The following is a 15,736-nucleotide window of genomic DNA, read 5'->3' on the forward strand; positions in this document are numbered from 1 at the left end:
CATGCCAGGGGATGGAACTGGGAGCTACCCGGAAGGGCACGTCCGCTGGTCGGGCGGGCTGTCTTTTCCGGCGGGCGGTATCGTATTCTCTTCCCTTGTTATTTCTCTTGTCGTTGTTATTGTTGGTGGCGGCAGTGGTGATTTGTGTTATACCTTAGTTATTAAACTGTTCTTATCTCAACCCGTGGGAGCTGCATTCTTTTGATTCTCCTCCCCGTCCCTCCAGAAGCGGAGGGAAGAAAGGTGGGGGGGGGGGGGGGGGGGGGGCAGTAGACTGCGTGGTTCTGATTTACAGCTTGGGCTTAAACCACGACAGTTCCACATCTGCATGGGAGGATAAAACTTGTTGCATGTTTCTCTAGGAGAAGATGGGTGCTGCTCCTAGTACTCATGGAGGATTCAGGCTGCATTTGGTGATAAGGCCATGCCATATTTTAATCTGTCCCTGTTCATCTAAGCCCCTTCAACAGTTTTGTCCTGATGTCACTTTGAATTTTGCTGCTGAAAACTTTAGTTACCATATTTAAAATTCTTCTCTTTGTATACAATGACATCTTAACTTCCTAAGGTCAAATGAAACCAAAAGTGTACTTCCAAATTAACACTGTAGGTAAATGTTGCTACACTGAGATTGCTGAAAAAAAAACAAACAAAAAACCCAGAATAAAATTGAAGGCTGCTCAAAACTGATACTATCAACAGCTACTAATGAATAAAGCTGTGTAGAAAAGCATCCTCTACAGTTATAAAAAAAAAATAGTATGAATACAAGTTTCTTGCTCCTGTGTTTATAGAAGGAAAATAAACAAACCCAACAACAAAACACTGGCCAAATATTTGAATGGCTTTAAACTCTTTTTTTTCTAGAATCCAGTTAAATATTGATGTAATTTCCCTTTTCACAATGCAGATTATTAAAACCACATAGGAACTGTCTCTTTTTAAATCTGTTTCTCCTGACTTGGTTTGTTTGTTTTTTTTTAGTGAGAGTATAAATTTAATAATGCAGGTGTCAAGAGAAAAAGGGATGAGGCCTGGCCTAATTCAAGTGATTTTAGATTTTTAATTTAAGAGATAAATACCATTTACCTGTCTGAAAACAAAACCTGAGGAACAGTACCATGTGCTTGAGAGACCTGTATGAACATCAAAGTACTTTGATTAGGCCCCATATGAATAAGAATGCTATGTCATATTTGGGAAATTACTTTGTCATATTTTCAAAATCTTTTGCTGTACTTTTCTAAGTTCAGGCCCAGAGGTCAAGAACTCCAAATTTTAGTAATGGCTGACAGTGACCCTGTAGATCAGCTTGGTAAAACAATATCAACTTTTTTCCTCAAGTATGCCATCTAGAAAGTGGGGTGAATGATGTAAATTCTTTCATTTGAGAATAAAGTACAATTACAGCTTTGTTTAGGACACCTTGGGGACTAAGCTAAATTACAGTAAATTGTATCAGACTCTTACAGTTACCTGCTCTTCTGCCCTAGAACTGTCAAAGAAAACTGAAAATCTCAGACATACTTTTGAAAGGTAAAACTGAGACATTCACCTTTGTGAAACAGACTTAAATAAAAGGTCAAATTGGACAGGGTAAACACTAAATGTATTAACAGCATATGACTGAGAAAAGAGAACAAGAACAAAATGACAAAAATTACTTAAGTAAAACAGCCCAGTATTATTGGATTTTTTTTTTATATGATCAAGCGGTGTACCTTGTAAAGTTTGCACCACTCCAGTTTACTCAGTTACTGTGTTGCATGGTAAAAAGAAAACGGATCAGCTAAAATTAACGGGTTCAATTTCATAATAGCACAAGTCTTTTTAGATATTGTTTTCCCCAGCCCAGGACAGTGAAAACAAAGCATCTGAAAAGTTGTAGATGGATGCATACTACACAAAATTATGTGGTTGAGCTCTCTGTCACTCTTAAGTAAGAATTCTCAGTTCAGAATTTACACAGGTGCATGAGAAAGCACAGGACTGAAGAATTATGAACAAATATTGTTCATACCAGAAGACAGTTTCTTTATTCATATTCAGCAAATATTAGGAAGTATTGGACACCCATGTGGAGAGAGGGGCTGATGATTTCTCCAATTCAAATTTTGCTTAAATTTAGTAAAAAGGTGATCTCAAGAATTGGTGTTACCAAAAGTTTACCCTAGCATGTGAAATTTACTAACCACAAGATATAAATTAAATTAAACCTATTACAATAAGTATACTTAAGCAACAGATCCCTCACACACACACACACAAAAAAAAAAAAAAAAAAAAAAAAAAAGAAAATATGGAAATTAAAAGGAAAGCAAGAAAAGAGAAAAAAAATTTACCTACCCTGAACAGGCTACCAGAACAGTGACAACTGGAAGCAGAGAATGCATGGTCACCTTCTCAGATTAAAAAGCCCAACAGTGAACCTATCATATCAGAGTTTGAAATCATTGTTACAATCATTTGAGAAGAATCTCCTTTGTCAGTGTTATGAATAGTGCAATTCTTAATTCAAGTAAAGAACTTAGGGGTAAATCCTGGGGAAGAAGCAAATCCTTCAAGAAAGGCCTCTGCTCCATGCGAATGCTACCAAAGAGCTTAGTGACAAAATCCTCTGCCCCAGTTGGTCAGACTGCCTGGGGAGCTGATCTATCATGGTTAATATATCTTGTAAAAGGTAACAGACTCACAACTGCCTACTTTCTATATAATTTTTGGTATTTTCTCCTAGAGGATTTCAGGAATCTGCTTTGAGATTTCAATGGCATTTGGATCTTCCTCTCGCACCCCATGTATCATTCAAATAATTAATGTCTAACTGATTCGATGTTTGGCCACTTGTGGTTTCTGATGAACCCAGAGCCCTGTTTTCACAGGGGAAATGCCTTTTATGCAGTCTACATTTATGTTTCATGATCTGACATTACTGTGGAAAAATTACTTCCAGTTCATTTAATGGCAAATATTATATGAGTGCATCATCATTTGAAGTTACCTTGCAACAATTAAACAGTATAGGTGCAGAAGTTGCTGCCTCCAATATGCTTTATAAAGCACTAACCACATGTTGCCTTCCTTGTATAACCCCATCTTTCATATAATATATATCATAACCAAGCAGTCAACTTTTTTCCATACTAGAGTACCAACTATCTCATAATAAATATATGATTTCTACACAGTAAGGATTAGGTGTTCATTTTGAAGTTAAATAAGAACTGAAACATGCATATATACATACACATATGAATACCGACATATATGGTACAGCTTTTCTCATTCTTACTCCAAGTGCTATCCTTTTTCTAACAGCATGCATTTCATGCCTTTCAATTATTTTTCTCTTCATCTGCCCACTTTTCTTTAAATATTTAACACAGTTCCAGATTACCAAGATAATGTGTTTTCATTCTTTATTTTCTCTTGATTTGTCTAAGAACATGATAATTAGTGTTATATGCAGCATGACATTCCTTCTTTTCCAGCAAAATAATAATTTATTTTTATAGCATTACTCCAACAGTGAGCACTATTATTTCCCTTTATTCTTCTTTTACAAGTTTTTAAACCATTGATCAAAGCAATTTTTTCAGTCAATTCATCATTCAGATACACATATTCTGTGTCTTTCTTTCATTTTCTCCCTTAAAATTTTCCAATTATCTGCAAATTTTACACTTTTCTTTCAAAACCGATCTTTCAAAATATCTTTTATTCCGTTTATATTTTTTCTTTATTTTTCTTCTGTAATAACTGCATCAAATATATGAAAATGCAACCCAACAAAAGTATTTCCAAATTAACTTTAACATCTTTATTAATATGTATGCAAAATTTTAGAAGATTATCTCAAAGATACCAGTTGCTCATCACATGATCCTGCAAAATGCCATATTCCAGCTCATTTAAATGTGTACCTGAAATGCTAGTTTTATCATCAAAATTTTTACATTAAATTTAGCTGCTATGTCATGTAATACTGCATCACAAACACTTTGGAAGTGAACAAAATAAGTCCTGAATTTTTATGTGCCTTTTAAGATGGGGGTTCCTACGCTTGAGGCTATTTTGACACCCTAGAAGCATTTCCATTTTTCAAAACTGAATAGCCCCATAAGCAAAACTTAAGCCTAGATCTTCAATTCTCACTCACTGTTTTCACTTTTTTCTACTGTAGCTGTTCCACTTTATCAAAAATAGAGGTTTATTGAGATACACCACCAATCATCCAGTGCAAAGAAATATAATTGCAGTCTCCTCTGATTCATATTCTGGTCTATGTGGGGAAGGAGAGAGAAGCGTACTGTGGAGAACACAGGAAGACTAGAAACAGCTTTTTCTTTCCCAAAAGACAATAAAACTTCTGTTCAGTTCTTGAAAAAAAGTGTTTCAGGGTCCAGTTCTTGGGATGGGTTCAAGTCCATGAACCTGGTGTGAAGGGAGATGTGCTTTGAAGCCCAAAGGAAAGATAAGAATATCTTAAAAGGGTAGAGATTTAAGGTACAACTATTTCTCATTTTACTTACCTGCTAGCATAGACACCTTTTTATACTGTAAGCTGACACAGATATTTTTCACTGTCCCCAAGCTCCAGACTGTTAGTTATCACTGTACTGTAAATTTCCCTACAAGGTGACATGTTCACAGATGAGATGCTGTAGCATGAAGTTCAAGCACTTAACTATCCTTTGTGGATCTAATCCAAAGTCACTTTGGAAAACAAAATTTAGGGCTTCTGAAAAATTTTGCCCTGTGTGTCCTGGAATCATGTGTTGAGATATAAGGGAATTAGATACCAGGTCTCTTGAGTTCCAGTTCCCCCATGTGATCACAGGACATTTCTCCTCAGCATAGCAATTCAGTCAAGTCACTGACACCAATATAATGTAACAAAAAGAACACTCAGGTTCTTGCCAGTTTCCAGACATGGTCTTGCGTTGGATACCTACTGCCTATGCAATGTATGTTTATGTACATGCTTGCTTTTCATCTTTTCCAGAAATCCCTAATAAACTAAACCGTGGTGAAGCCAAACATCTTGCAGAGGCCTCAGGGTCAGAAAAAACAGAAAGAACAGCAAAGAGGTCCAGAATATCAACCATAAGGCGGATATTTGACATGGCAAAGCACCGAACAAAGAGGTCATCCTTTTTCTCAACTGGTGTGAAAGTTTGCCCGCAAGAATCAGTGAAGCAGATTTTGGCAAGTCACCAAGCTTACTATAGATTAAGAGGTAAGATGATGATTGCAGTATATACTTCTTTCCTGAAAGTATTTCTTTTTAATTGAAGAAACAACAATTTTCCAGAATCTTATTCTCTTGCTCCAGGCAATGTACGTGCTATTTGCTTTATGCTTTATTTTTACGCAGACAATCAAATGTTTCCTGTACATCAGCATCATTCAAGGCAGACAGTTACCAGACCAGAACAAACAATGCACTCAAAAGACTAATGAACTTAGTGTAACTGCATAGTGTTCTAGCATGGCAGAATGTGAAGACCAAATTATGCTTGCACTACTGTGTAAAGATGTACCAGCTTTCTCAAAAGTGCAGCAGGTACCATCATTGCTACTCAGAATTAACCCCACCAGCTCAAGACAAGTGATGAAACTACTCATCAGTCATTGCATAAATAAGTTGGTGTATATGTAGTTAATATAAAGTCCATCACAGTGTTGGTATGGTACAAACACTGAGATAACTGTCAAGGAGTTCAGAGAACTCAATCTTAATTGTAAAATGTCTAGAATGTCTTTCTGCACTTTCCCAATTAATTCACTCCCTCTCCAGCCCTTTCTTTATCTCTCTTGACTGTAGAAAGCCTATAGAACTACCAGTCTGATTCAGTCCCTAGAGATCACAGTGAAAATAAGCCCGTGTTTTTCATGTTTCCTCTCTTCCTCACTCTACCTCTCCCAGGCTTTCATTCTGTGGTTGTTCCAATTTGTATTAGAAAAATGCATATTTCTGTGCTGCAGCTAGATGGTCCAATGCTAATTCTAAAATCCAGTCAGCACTTCTAGGATGAAAGTATCTAAGGCAACATCACTCTAAATCAACTAACATATTCCTTAAATCAACTTTGCTCACATATTTGACCTCTATGTTGGTCTCCAACCAATACAAGTTACATGTATCTAACTTGTCTGCTCCTCAGTTCTCTTTCAGGGAACCAGCTAGCTCCCTCTAATATAAAACTCAGATGCAGAGCTGCAAAAATTTTCCTCCATCAGCCACTTGCTATAGGCAGGATAGATGAACTACACCAATGTCTCTATCCTTTCCTATAGATACAAACACATTTGGTATCCATTGTGGGAGCGAATTCCAACACAATTAGACAGAATTCTGAAATGTGTTAAAGAGGCTGATCCAAGAAGCCTTTCTTAAATAGTAATCAATCCTCAAAGTTTCTGAAACTCACTGGTCACATCCCCGAAAGTAAGTTATCCTGGGAAAGGCTGGTATCATTGACCTAAACTCAAAGAACTGCAACTATGACATTTTCATTTAAAAACTGATGATAATACTACCACCTTTCTGGAGAGCAACCCATCAGCTGGAATACTGGGCTCTCTGAGTCTTGTAGTGCAAGCAGGTTTAAATTTACGCCTCCTCTTTCTCAGCAGTGTCTTACACTCACAAAATTCTCTGCGTAGGCATCATCCGGTTCTGAAGCTGAAGCTGGAGTACTTTCCCAAAAGTATAAAAGAGAACAGATGACTGCAGCTGAATAATTCGTCCACTCATTCAGAAAAAGATGTTTCTGCTCCCCTGAATAGCTGCATATATTCCATTACAATGTCTTTTGTTAAAAACTCAAAAAAAATCTTTCCTTCAAGAAAAGATCCAAACCCAAGCCTTCTGTCCTCCCAGCTGAGCATATCAATTTACCTGATGAAAGTGGTAAACAAAAAAAGGTAGAAGTGAAAATGTGGTGATGCAAGCATTATCCTTGAAGCTGTAATGACAGTACAAGCCTTCATGAAAAGATACTCTGGTAGGCACAATGAGGTCTCATAGCATATGCCTATCCATGGAATAATAATTTTGTTTCATAGACGTACCTTTAGGTCTGTTCTTTTCTGTATCTAAAGTCTAGGAGACCACTTCCATCCCTTCATTTAGAATTGTAATGGCACTATGGATCATACCTGCCCTCATTTCATTGTTTCCTAAGAAAAAGTACACTTTTTTTCCTAATTTTTTTTTGCATATATATATTCTGTGCTTTCAGGAATGAAACACAACACAAAGCGGCACAGACAGTTGTTATTTGATAACCTCAGCCTAATGTGACCCTATGCCAATAAGACACCATACCTTAAGTCACCATGAAGACAGTCCCTCATGCGTGGAATCATCTGCGACACCTCCTCAGCTATCCAGGTGTCATGTTTACTAAACTCTGGTAACTGGATTACTTTTCATCAAATATTATGTATTTATTCAGCAGTTCATGCTCAGAAGATCAGATACCAGAGTTGTGAGAAAAAGATGATAGAACGCGGCTTTAACTGCTTGCTGATAACAAACAAGTCTCTTCAAAAGACAGCGTATTCCTTTTTAACAATCTGGCCACATCTGCTCCACATGCAGCTGCTCTACTGAGAGGGCAGCTTGTTCCTGAGATATTATTGAGGTGCCCTAACACAGCTAGGTGAGTTCATCCCTACAGCAAGCTTAGAAAATACCTAGAAAAACTGATTATACTAATTTCAGGCACACCAATGTTTTATGAAATGCAGACAATTATCTCACTCTAAGACAAAGCAGGTATCAAGTACTGAAAATAAATGTCCCTTCTCACAGTATTGAGCTTTGTAAAGTGCTAAAGGCAACAGCTTTTAAATTGCTAGCAAGCTTTTTTTTAAAATGTTTTTTCTAATGTTTGAAAATATCATTCTCCAAAAGTATTTAACTTTAAAAACATTTTGAATAAGTGTTCTGTCATATTGAATGTAAATTATATTTTCACAAAGCCAAAAGTATAGCTGGCTTTGTTGACTCAATACCAGAGCAATCAACAAGCAGTGACAAAGGCAGTCATTACCCATGAATGGGAAGGTATAGCAACAGCTGAGATAAACTGAACTGGTTCTGTTCAAAAGACACTGGTTCTAGCAGGCACAGAGCCATGTTGGTTATCCTACACTACTGAGTTCACAGACACTGTAGACTACCTGTGAACCCACCACACAGAGATTGCAGAGGACAACCTGTGTGTGGTGGGTTAATCCTGGCTAAATGCCATGTGCCCACCAAAGCCACTCTATCACCCCCCTCCTCAGCTGGACAGGGGACAAAACACATAATGAAAGACTCATGGGTCAAGATAAGGACAGGGAGAGATCATTCACCAATTACTGTCACAGGCAAAACAGACTCTGCTTGAGGAAAACTTGATTTCTTAACAATCAAATCAGAATAGGATAAAGAGAAATAAAAAACAAATCTTAAAAACACATTCCTTCCCACCCCTCCCTTCTTCCCAGGCTTAACTTCACTCCTGATTTCTCTATCTCCTCCCCCCCACCACAGAGGGACAGGGAATGTGGGTTGCTGAAGGGGAAATTGAGCTCCAACACCTGGAGCACCTCCTCTCCTCCTCCTTCTTGGTGTCTGCAGAGCTGTTGTTCTCATCTAGTCTCACTCTCCAATCTTCTCCAGCTGCAATTGCTGAAGCCCAAATATTTTGTGTGTGGAGTGGTATCTGAACTATAATCCAATACATATTAGCATAGTTTAGTCAGGTAGGCAGTGGCTGTCTGGAGGAGGAAACAGTTCATCCTCCAGGATCTTTTCAATTTACAAAGAAGAGGAAACTTCAGCAAGACATTTTCAAAACTGTACTCAGAAGCATAGGCTCTCCTGACCATCCACCTCTGTGACTCTCAAAAACTCACTTCTGCAAACATATCCAAGACCTGCACTTCCAGAATCATCAATGGAAAGTAAACCTTATAAAGCATTTCTGAGCAATCACCTTATGAACTAGCTGCTGTTGTTGCTTTCTCCTCTCCCTCACATACTCATGCATGTCTCAGTGCTAGAGAGCAAGGTCTTTGCAGCAGGAACTTACCTTTTGCAAGTTTTCCCTTAAATGCCTAACAGAATTCTGACTGTTAGAAAAATAGATCAAAAAACTGGATGCCAAGCCGAAATAGGTATTCTAATGTATTTTGGAACATACTGCATCTGAACTTCACAGCTTTCTTGCAGAAGCAGTGAGCCAATTGAATATGTAAAAGTCTCCATTATTATATTATGTGTTTCACATAATCAGTTTGCATCCAATAAATTAAGTTCCATTAAACCCATTCCTAAATATCATCTTTTTAAAGTCTTCCACTCTGTCTTACCCTCTATATTCATTCTCATTCCCCAAATGATGCAGAGCACTACTGTTCACTCTGTAGCCAAAGTACATGTTAATCTGCCTGATGTAGCCTGGCATTTTGCTAGGTGATTCATCACCATGGAGGAAATATCTAACATTGAACAAATAACTGTGTACAGTAGTGTAAAGAGGAAGGAAAACATGTTCTTTCTTTTCAAAAGAATTTTACTTTTATTAAAAATGGATACTAAGTAATCCAATTTTTTCACACTTGTTTAAAGAAACATAAAATTATGTACCTGCTGTAGAACACCCTTAAGATTCTGAAACACTGAATTACTTTGAAAATCTAGAATATAATGAAATCATTTTAGCCTGCAGCATTTAAAGTATATTTTTCCATTAAGATATTTTTTACCTGTGTAGGAAATATAAAAATTTTAAATATGTTCTGCTTATCTTTTCTAACATAGCTAACATAGTAATGTACAAAATTTTTGAATAAGAGTTAAAACTGCGATTATTCAAGTATGATGACTGCTAGATTACTAGAATACCCAATATGTATCCTTGGATGTATGTACTTTTGAGATGAAGAAAGTCTGCTTTGTGTTTGCCCCTTATTCATCATGATGATGATATTAAGCCAAATTAATCTTTCAAAATGAGAGAAATCAGCAATTGTTAACTTAAAGATGGCTACTCCTTCAGTGTAAAGCCAAGAGCAAGATGCTGCATCTGGGTCAGGGCAATCCCAAGCACTGCTACAGGTTGGGCAGAGAAGAGATTCAGAGCAGCCCTGCAGAGAAGGACTTGGGGGTGTTGGTTGATGGCAAAATGAACATGAGCCGGCTTCAGTGTGCGCTCGCAGCCCAACCATATCCTGGGCTGCATCAAGAGGAGTGTGACCAGCAGGTAAAAGAAGTGATCCTGTCCCTCTACTCTGCTCTTATGAGACTTCAGTTGGAGTATTGTGTGCAGTTCTGGTGTCCTCAACATAAAAAGGACATGGAACTGTTGGAACAAGTCCAGAGGAGGGCCACGAGAATGATTAGGGGACTGGAGCACCTCCCCTATGAAGATAGGCTGAGAAAGTTGGGGCTGTTCAGCCTGGAGAAGAGAAGGCTGCGTGGAGACCTCCTAGCAGCCTTCCAGTATCTGAAGGGGGCCTACAAGGATGCTGGGGAGGGACTCTTCATCAGGGACTGTAGTGACAGGACAAGGGGTAATGGGTTAAAACTGAAACAGGGGAAGTTTAGATTGGATATAAGGAAGAAATTCTTTACTGAGAGGGTGGTGAGGCACTGCAATGGGTTGCCCAGGGAGGTTGTGAATGCTCCATCCCTGGTGGTGTTCAAGGCCAGGCTGGATGAGGCCTTGGGTGACATGGTTTAGTGTGAGGTCTTCCTGCCCATGGCAGGGGGGTTGGAACTAGATGATCTTAAGGTCCTTTCGAACCCTAACTGTTCTATGATTCTATGACTGTCAACTCAGAAATGCTTAAAAGACCTAAATTTCTAAAAATACCTAGAAGCTAGATTTTTTTACTAACTACAATAAAATGTGTAAATCCCAAATCACTTAAAAAAGGCTTTCAAGTTTACTTTTTGGTACAAAGTATCCATCTGCAGCCCCTTTCTTCTTACTCAGTCTGCCAGGAAGCTGTGTGGGAAGCCTTTCGTATTTTTTTGGACCGAATTCCTGATACTTCTGAATATCAGAACTGGGTTACTGCCTGCCAGAGGGAAACCTTCTGCATATTTGACATTGGCAAAAACTTCAGCAACTCCCAAGAGCACCTGGAAATAATCCAACGGGTAAGGATTACTGACATTTGTTTAGAAACTGCGGGAGACTCCCAAGTCCCTCCCCATCTGTTTATATAAAGGCAAAGTAATGTTCAAGAAGAGGAGGGGGCATTTATTAGAAGGAAAACATAAAAGTACAATAAACAAAAGAGCTAACAGGCTTCTGCTCAATGGTTGGATACACCAACTAGTAAAATGCTGTTTTTCTTAATCTTTTTGCAGCGAGTAAAACATAGAACCTTCCAGGAAAGGTAAGTAGCACAAGCAGAACCTTGCCACTTCATGCAACTGGCTTCTGTGAAAAAGATACGTGTAGATGTGCGTGGATGTGAACAGATACAGATAGCACTGTGATGTATTTAGTGTGTGCTGTGAGAGCTGTGTTGTAGGTATCATGGTGCACAGTGACTGAATAACAAATAATGAAGGTGGACAAATGTCTGAGTTGCCTGTTCACTTTGAGACCCTACAGAATGTCTTCTTTGACTAATGTGAGCATGAAACAGTGACAGAGCAAGGGCTATGCATTCGACTAGTGTTGATTGGGAGTGTGACAAAAGATTACCCACAACATCTATCATTCTGAAAAAGAAATTCAGCCTTTAATAAAAGTTTATCTGGAGGTTACATTGAGCAGTAATATAAAAACACTATGCCTTCACTTTATCTTTGCCCTATATTTTTACATATCAGCATAGTGTTAATTAAGGTGATGCTTTATTCCATAAATCCTTGTAAAAAGAAAAAAGTGCTCCTGGCAATGCTCAGAAATCTGAGAATGGCAGGATTATAGTTGCAATACTGAATTCTGTCACTTTGCAATGTAAATACTACAATACAGCCAGACAAATCATTGTCCACAGTTTCTCTGATTTACATTATTTTTTCTTTGAATTTTCTTAGATTTTAGGGCGCAGCAAATAATCTTTCCTGCTCCTTAATTACACTGTCTCATGATCACAGAGGCATTATGTATCTTTGTTCATCACGACATGGGAGCTTTGAGCATTATTCTTTCTCAGAAATTTTTTTTTAATAATGCAGGGCCTAATTAAACTCCCCAGAACTCCAAAGGGAGGTCTTTTCATTCAGTCTAGTGCAAACACCAGCAGCAAGACAGTAAGCGAAGTGACTGATCTCAGTTCTTGTGCTCTTTGTGTACAGTACAGTTTTCCCTAGACACGGTTCAGAAGGTGAAGTAAATTCTATGAAATTACTGATATTCTAACTGGAAATACAGGCAGCCATGATCATGCACTGTTGGACTTCATCTTTAGAACTCTGTGATTTGGGAAACATTTTGTGTCTTCTGTAGATGCCACTTAAAGAAATCAGTCTCCAGTTAAAGCCATAACACATAATTAGTTAATATTGTGAAAACTCTGCAAATATTTTAGTTCCCACCACACAAGGCATCCAGAGGATGTGGTAAATACAGTTTTTTCATGTTCTTTATGTTATTAAACAGCTAGCTTGGTCCTGTATAGAAACACAGACCAGCTATCTTTTCTGTCTATGCTACAAGCTTTACATTGTCTCAGTTAACATAATATATTATCTGCAGTGCCCTTAGTTCCTTCACTCCTATTAGTTTTCACAAACCCACCACATGAGTGCATTGCCTTAATAATAACTGTTTCTATAGAAATCCTAATTCTGTCCTCATGTATTTATACAATTGGGCTATTTTTTTCATGCTGTGGGGTTTTTATCACACTACTGAGAACCTGAAACAGCCAAAATTCGTCACCCAACAATTCCAGAAAAAAAATAGCAAAATTCTAATCTAAGACTCTAAATGTTTCCAAAAGCTAAAAATTAATAACATTTTGGGTTTAGAGCAGAAATTATTCTATAGACTTACCTGCACTAAAATTTAACACATCTATTATAAAATGTATTTATGTATACATACCACCTCTGCTTTTCAGGCAAGTTAACAGTTTCAGTTACACAATTTATTCATCAGCACATGACTATAAAGCTTGCAACAGAAAATAATATCAGCAATACAAAAACATATCCTGTGATGTGAGGCAGAAAATCTGTACATAACACCCACCATATTCTTGAGTTTTCAGCTGCCTACCATGGGGACCATGGCAGGCATTAATCCATGAATATTACATCTAGATCCAATCATAAACATTCCTAAAATTCATAATAATCTTCATCCAGGAATCTGATTTGAAACTATCATTAGTTGGAAGCATTCTTATGATATTATAATGCAGGCTGACAAACGAAAACAGGGGAAGTTTAGATTAGATGTAAGGAAGAAATTCTTTACTGTAAGGGTGGTGAGGCACTGGAATGGGTTGCCCAGGGAGGTTGTGAATGCTCCATCCCTGGTGGTGTTCAAGGCCAGGTTGGACAGAGCCTTGGGTGGCATGGCTTAGTGTGAGGTGTCCCTGCCCACGGCAGGGGGGTTGGAACTAGATGATCTTAAGGTCCTTTCCAACCCTAACTGTTCAATGTTTCTATGAAAAATAAGTCACATATCCTCTCCTCACACCAAACCATACGAGACACCCTTGAAACCATGAGATGTCCATTAGTTTTAAAATTGTAGCCCTCATTAAACTATCTTAATAGGAGGAGATACAGCAAAGGAAACAATTGTTGTTTAGATAATGTACTAGAAGTCTTGATTCCATTTTAGTCAGTGGTCAACATTTCATAGACTTCAAAGAGAGAAAAAGACCCTCTGCAATGATTTAATCTTTGTGACACCATCCCTCTAACTGCTGGTGAAAATCAGTCATGAAACCTTACGAGCAGACTCCTGACAGGACTGGTAGTCTTTGGTGGAGGAATATATCAAATCAGTATTTTTATTCACTGTAAAATCAAATATCATATTGAAGAAAAGGAAAGGAAATAAATAAACTGTTAAACATAAAACATGGTCTACTGTTTCATTGCCTATTTAATGAGCTTATCAAATATTCCATTAGAAATAAATTCTCTCATTTAAAGTACACTTAATATAGTGGTTATTTCTTTCTTTTTTTTCTTTTTACACCTTTGCCATTGCTAGTACAGCATGCTGATCTTTAAATCACTCCTCTCTATTTGATTGATAGGAAAGATGAAATATCCACAGAGAAAACAGGTGGCAAAAAGATAGAAGACATTCCTTCCATTCCTACAGGTAAAATCAATTCTGCTTGCTGTGTGCCTGCCTATTAAATAGAATTATTAAAACCAGTGATTCACAGATCTTAGAAGGCTGTAATTTAATGAATGCAGTAGAAGCAGGACAAGTAGGGTAAAGTACAATGACATGATTTAGCAAAATAAGCTATAAGAAGCATTTTTTATTTGTTTACACCATGTCTGCTACTCAGATGCAGCATTAAAAGTTTGTTTCAGTCTTTATATGCATCCATTTTCCCACTTTCACCTGTAGAGAATAGAACTAATTTTGCTTCAGTTATGAAATAACATTTAAAGTGTCAGCTGCCACACTGTTAGCCAAAACAAACAAGCCAAAAAGTCACAGTGATGTCAAGACACTCATTTGAGCAGATTATTCCAAATAGACCTACCAAAACTGTTGTGTACTATAGTTCTTAAAAATAATATTATAAATTTATGCAATGGTAAAACTCTGTAAATATAAGTATTTTGGTTCAAGGACAAAACATCCTGCATGCATATTTTTGAGGGGAAAATATGACAGAATCTTATTAAAAACAACAGCATAGTAATTTTGTCCCTAGCTGGAAAACTCTGTCAAAGCTTCTTGTTGCTTTAAATTGAGCCTTTAAGAAAGGTGGCTATTACAGAGACAAAGATCTCAATTGGCAAAATTGAGCTTAGACATTTGGTGACATACAACACAATATGACAGGAAATTATCAAATTTAATTCACATTATTTCATTGACGTCCATGCCATTTTTGCCTTTAGTCACACACATACAATACTACTGATATTTTGACCTGGAAAGAAAGGCTGTTTACTATATAAAAAGCAGCAGTTTCACCTACGCCATAAGTCCTGAGCACCTTTCACTAGCAGAGTCTTGTGCTCAAACACATCCTCTATAAGGAAAAGCTTCTCAATGAGTTGACACCTGACCAACAGAGAAAGATAATGACTTTTGATGTGCAAACCTGTTCTTGCCTGATTTTGTTTTAAATCCCCCCAGGTTTCCCTGGCACATCCATGACTCCAAATGTAACTGCACCTAATGGCACACTGCTCAATGAAATTGTTAATGACACAAAGATTCCTGTGAAGGTGAGAACAGTCCATTTTCCTACTCCACTTTTCACTTACCTCTTGGTTTTGAGCTAGCTAGAAGAAAAGAGAAGGAAATCTTATAAACAGTTAGCACGTATAAATCCTGACTGCTCCTCTCTATTACTGCTAATAGGACTAGAGGGTTTTATTAGCATCCATTCTGTACCGGAACAGCGTGTTATGTTTCTTGCATACACGGTAGAAAGTATGAAAGTACTACAACAGTTTTTACGCAAAGCCTTCATTCTTTTAATGAAAGGCCCATTACTTATTTTGCACCATTTTATGACCTTGATCCTCATTAGATAATGTAAAAACTAATAGCTTCTG

The 15,736-nt window shown here is 37.6% G+C and overlaps 1 protein-coding gene across 1 annotated transcript in view; it reads left to right on the forward strand.

Moving 5' to 3' along the window:
- Positions 1-15,736, forward strand: part of IMPG1 (interphotoreceptor matrix proteoglycan 1) — a gene marked incomplete at both ends in the record, with an annotated part of 62,847 nt that overhangs the window by 13,185 nt on the left and 33,926 nt on the right. Inside the window, 5 exons of the mRNA XM_080615914.1 lie at positions 5,003-5,236; positions 10,998-11,164; positions 11,378-11,406; positions 14,242-14,309; positions 15,312-15,403. Coding sequence (XP_080472040.1) covers positions 5,003-5,236; positions 10,998-11,164; positions 11,378-11,406; positions 14,242-14,309; positions 15,312-15,403 — 590 coding nt within the window. The remainder of the gene's footprint in view (positions 1-5,002; positions 5,237-10,997; positions 11,165-11,377; positions 11,407-14,241; positions 14,310-15,311; positions 15,404-15,736) is intronic.

Source organism: Psittacula echo (genome assembly GCF_963264785.1).
Source record: "Psittacula echo genome assembly, chromosome: 4".
Classification (NCBI taxonomy): domain Eukaryota; kingdom Metazoa; phylum Chordata; class Aves; order Psittaciformes; family Psittacidae; genus Psittacula; species Psittacula echo.